Here is a 10689-nt window from a genome sequence, read left to right as displayed (position 1 = left end):
CTTGCTGATGTTAGTGTTTGGAATACTTAATCGGCTACACTCGTCGTATAGTTGCGTCGGCGACACAAAGCACCAACCGACGCGGACATTTAAAACAACACGTCCGGCGAGTCCATGCTGCACGACGAACCCCAATGCAGCTCACACACACACACACATACACCCCGTGCGCCATCGTGTAAAGGGGTGAATAAGGTAGTGGGGTTGGGAGGGGGGCGGGGGGTCCGGGAGGTGAGCGCGGGCGAGTGGGGTTGAATTGCGCGGTTTTTCGCGGTGTCGCTTGATGGACGCCGTGCCGTGCGCTCGAGAGCACAAAATCATTCGCGTCCGGACAGTGGAACGGTGCATATCGGTTGCAGGTCGTGCAGCAACAATAATACTTCAAGTGTTGGCCAGTTTTAGTAGTGTAGGCAAAGTCTGCAGTGAAGTTGATCTTTGGTCATCGAGTGCAATTGGGGTTGTGAGGTTTACACGGTGCAATTGCAAGTGTTCCCAGTTACGATCCTGTTGCGTTCCAGAGATCCTTGCGAACTTGCGAAGTGAAAGCGCGTTTGGTGATTTGCAATATTTTTGTTGTGTTGTTGCGTGTGAACAGCCAGAAACAGATACACACATTCTTCCGACATGAGGCCTCCGACGCATTTCGGTAACGATATTACCAACACCGGAGCGAACGGTGACGATCAGCAGAATAACAACAACAATGGAGGAGGCGGAAATGGAGGCAACAATGGCGGAAACAATACGGACTACATCGTCGAGCGGTTGACGCAGATGGGCGCCACGATTAACTTCCCGAAGGTGGCGGGCCGTGGCATCATCCGCGTTGTGGAGCGTTGTGACGATGCGAAGGAGAACAACAATCTAGGTAAGATGTCGCTGATGATGAGTGACTTGAGGTATCCAGTGTTCTTGAAGACACCTCAGTACTTTCGGTAACGGTTGGGATACTGTGCTCTGTCTTCGTTTTTGAAAGCGAGCGTGAGGTGAATCACAGGGGAAATACATTGAATGTATTGCTGCCCCTAGCTCATGCTGATACTTTTTTATGCGGTTATTCGCTTTTATTGCTTATGAATGGCACCTCAACACGTCTGAGCACGTTTGAGAATGGAACTACCCGGTGACTAAACTAAAGCACCTTCAGAGGACTTGTTTCTCGAGTGACCGCGCTGATGTGGATGCCTTCAGTATTTTGTTCTGATTTTCTTACAGGTTCTTTGTTCGCAAAGAAGGAAGCGTTGGCTCAGGGTCTTAGTGAAGCGTTTATGTTTTGAGTAGCAGCAAGTTTAAGCGTTTCATTTTAGAACACTCTCAACCGTATCTAGAGCGTGCCATGAAAATGCTACCGGTCGGCCAATATGAAATCTATCTGATATCGATTCTTTAGATTCGTAGGAAGTTTATCCTATATTCTCTCTCTCTCTCTTCTTATGCTAACGACCTCTTCGATCATGCCTGATATGTCTGGCTTTCTAGACTTATTAATACCGCAAAGTTGGATAGGCAGTCCTCACTATGGAGGAAGGGCTCAGATGAGATCTAAACCCCAGTCCTGCCCACCACCGGGTCTTGGCTTAAAATAACTTAGACTCCTTCATTACGATTGGCTCTTCAACCTCAAGAGTTCTTGGTCTGTAATGAAGTTCCCGCAGGATCCTGTCCAGATGTTATTGACTCTACCGTAGCTTCCATTCTAGCTAGCCTAAAACACAGGAACTTATATCCACCTGATGTGCCCCGATACATCTTGATGCCTTCCCTGCGAAAACCCGCACCACGCTGGTTGCATAAAAAAACTCCCCCGCCGCAGCCCGTAAAGTAAAGCACGAACGGTGAACCTCAGGGTCTGTCGTTTCGTCAAAAAGGCTGGTTCGCTGATAGTAAGCTGCACCCGCGGTCCATGCTGTTCGTTGCGTAGTTGGTTGCGTTGCGCACGACCATCCACGCAGCGATTGCGCATTGCCTGCTCCAAAGTGCTCCAAAGACCCTCGGCAACGGTTTGGTGGTGGCAAACGGTTGGGATTGTTCTTTCGCTCGCGATCATTCAACCATCTCCACCCGAGCACCAGTGGGACCCGGTGGAGGTGTTTTTTTTTTTTGACCCAACCGAACTTACCGCCGAGTGAGGGTTAGCTAAGTCGTCGTCCATTTCCCAACGCACGGCACCACGATGGACGACAATTTTCGCGTGTGCCTCTTGGAAAGCCTCAACCCTTCCCCCTCTTCCCCCACCGCGTTCGACCCCCATTCGAAAAAAAGGCACCCAAATTTTCTCATACGTGGTTTCGAGTTTCGAGGTTACTAGGCTTGGACTTTAAATTGGTGATCTTCACGTCACGCCACGCCACGCCGGGGGCTAGCATTTGTTGTAGCGTGCGGACAGCGTTTTACGGTCGATGGTGTTGTAAGTGATTAACTTACTCTCGATCAGGGGAGGGGTAAGAGGCTTTATGGTGCTGTAAACGCGCCGTTAATAGTTAATGCAGAGACACGGCTTGGAAGCGTCTTGGAGCTGATTTTCTTCGAAAAGAATCGATGATCGGTTGGCTCATCATTCGTTTGAATGATTTTTGCCGAATCCTCACTCACTTTCTCGCTCTCAGCTTCTCTCTCTTTCACCCAATGTCTGCCGGATGTCGTAATCGTAATTAAATTGTAATCAAATGTGCAAATGTGCCAAATGATAAAAATAGACTTCCGTTTTCTCTCCGACTTCCTTTCCTGCACCCCCCCCCCCCCCCCCCCCTTCTCGCTGGCCCTTACGATTACGTCGATGAAAATCGAAAGTGAAATTCACAACAAAACGCGCATCGCTTCACCCTCCCCACCAACTGATCTTGTCTGATCTTGGCAGCACGTGAAACGAGACGATGTTTTTTGTGTTTTTCCCTCACCCTGGGCATGAATCACCCAGTCGCGATCGTTTCGTTTGACCTAAAATTATCTTCCCGAAAGGAAGCGGTAAGTGACCGGTGACCGGGCTACTGACAGCGATTGTGCATTAGTGGTCAGCCGGAGCACCCGACCTGGGTAGTATAAACGTGTCGGTTCACGCCGTTCGGATCGTGGAGTCTCGGTGATATGGATTAATTTATGCTGGATTATGCTTCATTGGGGCTTGTTCGGGCTCGGTTTCGGTCCCGAGAAGCATTAGCATAACTGGGTCAAGTTAGACGGGTAGTGGAGCAAGCGTGCTTTAGGGGGTTAAAAACCCACCCCTACAAGGAATATACAGACTTGTGGAAGTGGCTTGATGTAACATAGCTTTGATGTAACAAAACACGCTTATAGGAAGCAAGGCACATTTAATGTAAAACTTTATTTTGGTGTCTTAATAAAATTAACACCATTTTTTTCTATCACATCCGGTGCTCGAGCATTAACATTTGTTTGTATACAAACACCCTGCATCGGGCGTGCATTAATGCGCTTCGTTGCATAATGTGAAACAATATTTTTTCCAGCTGCTTTCCGTTCGCTACTGTTAATTCCTTCGAGTCGGTCTTCTTTGCCTCCCTCTACAAATCGCAAAAAAAAAAAATATTTTAACCCCCCAGCCGTATGCGTGTGTGGCGCCTTCCTTCTTTGCGAGGCTTCCTGATTGTACGGAGTTTGCGCGCGCGAGGTCAGCAGGCTTGATCATTGATCTTTCGGGCCCGGTCCGGCTTGGTTCGCGGTAGCACTCAGAATTAGCCCTTTTAAGGTAAAAGCAAGCCCATAAAATGCACGATGGTCGAGACGGGTCGAGTGAGAGGAAGTTGGTGGACGGGCGCATGCCTCGTTGGGGATGTGGCAGAAATCGTGATCGTGCCTGGGACAACTCATAATTCATCGTACAAAGGGCTCGGTTGCGGTTGCCGTCTGACACATGTCTACGCCGATTAAGACATCGCGCCGTGAGCGTCTGTGACGTCTTCCAGTTTTCCTTTTACGGTGCAAAGACGCAAATATGATTTATGATGATGAGTTGCACCTGTTTGTTGGATAGGGGTTGTTTTTTAGATTTTGCTATTTAAATTGCGCATTTTGGCGGCTGTTTTAAATTTTATTTTGCATCACACTCTTGACTTACATACTTCGATCGCTCCCACTAACCCACTGCTCATTTATGTTGTAATGCAGAGATTTATCTTAATTATTTAATCATCGGAATCGAATTTACAATTGCTTTAATGCGCCTTTAAATGTGATGCAATGCTTCGCCTACTCCGTTACAAACTCCTTTACAATTGTCATTCAAGAAGCCCGAGAGAGAGCGAGAGAGTGAGAGTGAAAATCAGGAAAAAGAGCATTAAGCTACCGTAAACGAATCAATAATTGTAAATTACGATCATAATTGTGATTGCCCACACAGGCGAGGTGTAACGAACTTTTGTTCCACAGATAACCGAAAGAAGGTCACACTGATCGATGAGTGAAACAATTTCCCAGCCCGGACATTACAAGCAAAGGCAGGGAAAAATCACTCCTCACTAGGTTAAACAGATGGGAACGCCATAAATGTAGCAATGTGCGCCGGGGCTTTTGTTCGATTGTTGTGTGACTTTCCCTTCACAACGCGAATGCACACACAATGCACCGCCGATGTTCGTGTGGTCCAGAAGCTAAGGCAGCCCCCACAGTCCCCGTATGCACCCCTTGGCGCACACACACACACACACCCTTGCATAATGCGCACCCTCTGAACCATCGAAAGTGCGCAATCGTGGAGGCGCGCGCAAGCGGGAAAAGAAAAACTGTGTCATACGGGGTTTTCTTCTGCTCTTTTCCTTCACACACAAACACACACACACATAGATGGAACGGCCCATCAGTCCGTTTATTTATTTATTGACTTACTTACTAAGCATCACCTCAGCAAAGCAAAGCGATCGGTGTTGGCGGATTGTCCAAAAAATCGGTAAACGGTTGAATAAGCGGCTTAAGCCTTCAGGTTTTCCATCGAACCGAGCAAACCCCCCCGCTGCTCGGAGACGACGTTACATCAGCGAGAAAGTAAAAGCATCAAAACAAAGCTCGGAAAAGTCGGCGCTGCTGGCCTAGATTTTCCACACGGACGGCGGATGGTCGCGTGATATGAAGCGCGGTCCTAAAAAGTGAGACTTTTCCATCCCACCGTTGAGGCCCCAGAGCTTCCGGTTCATAGCGCGCGCTCGTGCTGACCTTAAACTACTTGCCTGATGGGGGGAGTACTGTTTTAGTTAATTAGCTTTTTGGCAAGTTTGTTACAAAGACGGTTTGCGGGCCTTTTTTTTGCAACTCGCAACTCCGGCTGAAGCAACTCGATCGAGATTTGTTGCAATATAGATCGATTTTATTGCTGGGAGGAATAAAATGGAGAGGTTAAGAGAAGCATTTGAAACCGTTTTTGGATGAGTCCACTATTGAGGACAATAAAGTTTTCTGAACAAAACCTGAGATGTGGTCAGGTTTAGTGGAGGTGATAGGTTGATGATGACAGAATAGGTGTGACTTAGTTTGCAATCAGAGTGTCTTTGCTGTATCAACACCTTTAGCAATTTATTTTCTTCTACTTCTCTACTGGCCTTCTTCATAACCTCAAGATGTCTTGGCCTGCCATTTCTGGCTTCCATGACTTGATTCTACCAAAAGCTGGACATTCAGATGGGGTTGGGGTGGCATATCAGCTGTAATCTTAGGTTTTTGTGTGGTAAAGGTTAATTTGAATGTAAGTTGATTACATTTGGGATAATTTATACTTCTTCTTCTTCTTCTTTGTCTAACGACCTCTTGGGTTATGCCTGCCATTTCTGGCTTGCTAGACTTAGTGATACCGCATAGTTGGGTAGTCAGTTCTCTCTACGGGGGGAACGGCCCAGTTGAGATTTGAAGCCCGGTGTTGCCGTGTGAAGACCGACGCCGCTGTCTGGTCGGCCCGGTGATTAATTTTTAAATTCGATTGACTCGATGGTTTGCTGCTAAGGAGCCGTCAGGTTTATCAACCCGCTAACGCTTATTTGCATCCGGCAAACGTGATGCTCCCCGGTTATAAATGTGAGGCTCCCATTTTGAAAGAGCGTTCAACAAACACATGACACCGACCGACCGATACAATGTGACACCGTGTAAAGTCGCGTAATTATTCACAACTGCCGCCAAACGAGAATTGTTGGGTCAATCTTAATCCTTTACGCTTATCTGATCGTGAGTCACCTAAAGACTTGCGGCTAAAACGGGCATCCCCGACACCCTTTTCTCCCTATTAATCAGACCTAATCAACGAAAAATCGCATCGGCGTCGGATCCCGCAATGGATGAACCTAGCCGGGATGGGAATGCGTGATGTCTTAACTGGTCTGGAAGATCCATTGCGCGCCGCGTATCGCGATTTTGACCATTTTGAGCGATTAAATCAACACGACGGCGCCGCGCCGGTTCACGCCGGCTCGCTGATTGAGGGTCGGTAAATTCAAATTTCCCTTTCGTTTATTTTCTCTCGCTGTCGGTTGGCTGGATGGATAGTGCGATAATGCCAGCACACACCACTTGCACGATGATTCGTATCGTTTAAGCGAAATGAAATTGAAAGCAACATAAGCGAAATCTCATTTGCAGGTTTATTATGCTTTCCTGTGCGGCTTGTTAAGCGTTAAGGTGTAATTTCATAAGCATCGAATGCGACGACTTTAGTCGACCCCAAAATCGAAATGAACGCTTCACTTGTTGTGTTGATTGCGGCATCCAATGCACAGCTATTCAGGTCATGCCTGGGGTACGGTGAAATGCATTCGATGCAACCTACTTCCTGTTGCTGACTGACCGGGTACTGTTTTCCGTTTGCAGTGAAAATGCTCCCGTTTTTCGCCACCGGGGTTTTCATCACATCGCACTGAGCAAAACACAAGCGAATGTCGTCTTTGTGTGCATCATTTTACGCATTTGCGCCCATGAGAAGAGCAGAAGGTCTGCCAATTTGCGTTTTGCCTGGGTTTAAGCCGTAATGGGAAGCAAAACGGCCTGTATGTTTGTGTAAATAAACTCAAACCCAGGGGTGGGGGGGGGGGACGTTTCTTTGTGCGTCTTTGGCACCGATTTCGGAAACTGAGAGGGAAATTCTATTCTCGCCCCGTCTGTGTGAGGAAACTGTTGCCCGCTGTGGTCTAGCTGTCAGTGATGGGACGTTGCCGGCGTACTTTCCTCCTACCCATCTTCCGATCCACCACTGTACGAACAGGGAGGTGATTTATGAATTTTCCGGTGACCGACCGGGGATCGGATTGCGCACTTGCGGAAAAAAAAACCTCGCATCGTACGACGCTCGACCTCGGGTGCGGTCTTTGACGCAGCACCGGGAAAATGGGGGTTTTCCACTGAATCGGAAAGTAATTTTCACGCACGCAGCTCGTGTGGACCGGCAATGCATTTCGGCTTGGCAGCGAGCCATTTTCACTGTCCATTGCTATGTCCAGCGTTATGTGCGCGAGTGGCGAAAACTGCCATTGCACATGGAGGCACGATCATTATACTAGCACGTGGTGATGTAACGGTAACAATGCAGCATATATTGAAAATGGCTCCACTACCGGCCACGACGGGTAAGGCATTTGTGGAAGCATTGTGATCGATTTCGTGCCTTCTCTCGTCGGTGGCCGCTATACATCCTGCTTGGTACATTTTCGTCATTGTTATGTTTGTTTGGTAAGGTTTTTTTCCGGCTACCATACCCCATCAACGGCATGCCACTTCCGACTGTCTGGTGTTGTGAGTGGGCTTGATACGCTTCATCATTACAAGCTTATTTTTCCAATTTCGTCTCCCGTTTTCTCTGGCTGTTTTTCTTCTCTACCGGATGCAACAAACCCGATGCGCCATCGATTGCGCCGGACTCGATATTACGCGCCGAAGAAAGCACGCAATATTACGTTATCGCGGCGAAGTATCATTAGTTCATCGCGATCCCACTCATCGGGCTGCTGCTCTCGAGTGCACCGCGAACAACAGCGACTTAGTAGGAGTCGACGCCATGACAAAGACTCCGGCTTGTCTGGTGTGGTGTGTTTTTTCGTTGGTAAACAAGTGCCCTTGTAAATTACGCTGCAATCCGGCCGCTCTGGTACCCGATATCGTCGTGGTAGCAAATGTACGCTGATAACGCACGGCACCAACGATAGATTTTGCAGTGCAGCTAAGCAGAGCAATCGCTGAACCGTGAACGAACGAACTTGTGGTGCCTTTGTCTAGATCTTGTGGGAAGGCAATGAATTTAAACATCCGCTTACTATTGGGCTAGATCAGTACGGTGGCGCATGTGCACGAGTGGGTTTTAATATAGGTCATCGTTTGGGGATGATAAGGTGGGGTGCAATAACATCCCTTTGAGTGGGGAAGTGTATGATGAAGTACATTAACTATATATTTTCGGTAGAAAGCTATACAAATTAATGCAAAACGGCCATAAAGAGAAAAACCCAGGCTGAAAGGTGCATTCTCCAACGTAAAATTACATATTTACATCAAAGCGCCAAAACGCTTCATCGTACAACTCAGTCCGAACTCCCGAATCCACCGTTATATCCGTCGAAGCGTTGCGGTTCGAACTGACAGTTGGCGCGTTTGTTTATGTGTCACAATCACCTGTTGCGGTTGTAAACAAATCTGCAGCCTGAAAATGATTTCTAAGCTCAGCTATTTTAAAACGTTTATTTTTAACCCTTTCAAAAGTTAAATGTGCGTACATTGTATTAAAAAAGGATTGAAATTGATTTACCTATATTTCAAATGCCTGTCGTTGACTGTTGACAGTGTTTGTCATTCATGAATTGCGTCACCTAAAGTAATGTGTGTTCAGCTAAGGGTCCGTTCGCGTGGCCGTTTTAGCGGGTGGTGAAGTCAGTGTTATTTTTAGTAACAATTTATTTTAGTTCGTTAACCGGAGCGGCCGATACGGTGGTTTTGGTAAAGTTGTAACCATTTAGTGATATATTAATAGGAAACGGTGGAGTTCCAACTGACAAGTTATGGCATCTTTTGTGGCAAAAGTTGTAAATCGATGCGAGGATGCGTTGGAATCGAAGCATTTAAGTATGACTCTTCGTGTAGCATGATTAAGCTAAACACATTACTGTTTAATCAATTATCGGTCGTTTATTGGAATTCCTTCTAATTATCGTTCTCTGTTACCTGATTGTAGATCTTTCGGAATGCGAGCTGATCCAGGTGCCCGATGCAGTCTACCATCTGATGAGACACACCGAGCTGAAGACGTGTGATCTGAGCAGCAACGTGATTACGAAGATATCTCCCAAATTTGCAGTCAAGTTCAGCTTCATCACAGGTGAGCTACACCTTATCACGCCCCAAATGACCTCCACCGTACTATAGATGCCTGTTTTTCCTCGCTTCCCACAGACCTCAACTTGTCCCACAACCAGATGGCCCGGCTACCGGACGAGTTGGCCGATCTGCACTCGCTCGAGATGCTGGACATTTCCCACAACACCTTCATCACACTGCCCGCCGTCGTGTTTAAGATGCCGAAGCTACGCGAGCTGAAGGCCAACAACAACGCCATCATCGACATCGACCGGGACGAAATCATCACGTCCGATTCGCTCGAGGTGGTCGACCTGCGGCACAATCCGCTCACCCCGATGTGTCACGATCTGCTCAAGCATGCCGTCGTCTCGTTCCGGATCGAGCTGTCCGAGCGGGAGAAGGAAGATTGGGAGGATTTGACGATTTGAGACGCGCGTTCGTACGTTTGCGAAGCGTTCATCTTACGCATCGGGTGCTTTTCCTGCCTTCAAACTATTGTAGCTTTAGCCGCAAACGGTGCGTCGCTCGGTCGATCGGAACAGCGACGTTACCGTGGTATGTTCTGTACTGATCCGGCGTTCGCGTTTGTAACTCTCTGTGCACTAGGTTTTTAAAACTCCGGAACTCTGGAGCTGGCGTGTAAGGAGAGCCGGATGCTACTTATATGATACTAACCACCTTATAGGCTCGATCCGGCCGTATAGTGTGAATTGTACTTAAGCAAAGCTGTATTATACGAACCGTACTCATTAACCCCGTGTAGATTTTTAAGACGATCGTGTCTCCGATGCCTCTCTGCTCTCTGATCGTGTGCTTTTGTGTGGAGTATCTGCCTTCTCTTTTGGGTCTTTTGGTCGGGTGCTAGATTTCTGTGCATGCGGTATAGATTTTGATCTAGTCATTAGTCATCTTCGATACACGACAATCAGGTGGATCGTAGCGGTACGGAAGTAGAAATGGGTCAAAATTCATCGTAACCAACGTCGAAATAAATTAGACGAAAGAACAGTAAAGAACGACACTGAAAACACCCAGCAACAAAGAGAGAGAGAGAGAGAGAGAGAGAGAGAGAGAGAGAGCTGTCCGACGCGATAGATACTAATTTATGACACTGATCATAAAACTGAGTGATATTAAATAAGTCAATTTGTGTACACGTAAACAAAAACCCGTTCTCTAAGGTAAGGGCAAAGCAGGCAATGATTTTTGTGTGAGGTGGTTTACATCAATTTACTAACCAAAAAATTGAACGAAACTCATGTAGAAGAATGAATACTGTTGTTGGATGATGTACTGTGCAATTAGCTGCGGCATGTAAACGAATTGAGGAACCTTAGGAGAGGGACGAAACAGACGATAATAAATTTGTGCTTTGATTATAAACCTTTTGCGTGTTTCGTTAGCGTCGCC

The 10689-nt window shown here is 47.2% G+C and overlaps 1 protein-coding gene across 2 annotated transcripts; it reads left to right on the top strand.

Moving 5' to 3' along the window:
• Nucleotides 1–305: 305 nt before the first annotated feature.
• On the top strand, nucleotides 306–10662 carry LOC118505351 (leucine-rich repeat-containing protein 20). Of its 2 annotated transcripts, none has more exons than XM_036041020.1 (3): nucleotides 306–868; nucleotides 9155–9298; nucleotides 9373–10662. In XM_036041020.1, the coding sequence occupies exons 1-3, from the start codon at nucleotides 625–627 to the stop codon at nucleotides 9705–9707; spliced, it is 723 nt and encodes a 240-aa protein (XP_035896913.1). In that variant the 5' UTR covers nucleotides 306–624; the 3' UTR covers nucleotides 9708–10662. The 2 variants fall into 2 exon arrangements, with proteins under 2 accessions (XP_035896913.1, XP_035896914.1); XM_036041021.1 differs by lacking the exon at nucleotides 306–868 and adding an exon at nucleotides 8581–9045.
• Nucleotides 10663–10689: the final 27 nt, after the last annotated feature.

The sequence above is a fragment of the Anopheles stephensi genome, chromosome 2 (assembly GCF_013141755.1).
Source record: "Anopheles stephensi strain Indian chromosome 2, UCI_ANSTEP_V1.0, whole genome shotgun sequence".
Lineage (NCBI taxonomy): Eukaryota > Metazoa > Arthropoda > Insecta > Diptera > Culicidae > Anopheles > Anopheles stephensi.
Note: the sequence above shows the minus strand (reverse complement) of the source record. Positions and strands in the feature narration are given on the sequence as shown.

Bases quoted from the DNA above. Each gene is read 5' to 3' on its own strand.
- LOC118505351 (XM_036041020.1), top strand. From the start codon at position 625: ATGAGGCCTCCGACGCATTTCGGTAACGATATTACCAACACCGGAGCG. The intron at 869-9,154 runs GTAAGATGTCGC...ACCTGATTGTAG, and splicing joins GAAGGAGAACAACAATCTAG to ATCTTTCGGAATGCGAGCTG. The intron at 9,299-9,372 runs GTGAGCTACACC...CGCTTCCCACAG, and splicing joins CAAGTTCAGCTTCATCACAG to ACCTCAACTTGTCCCACAAC.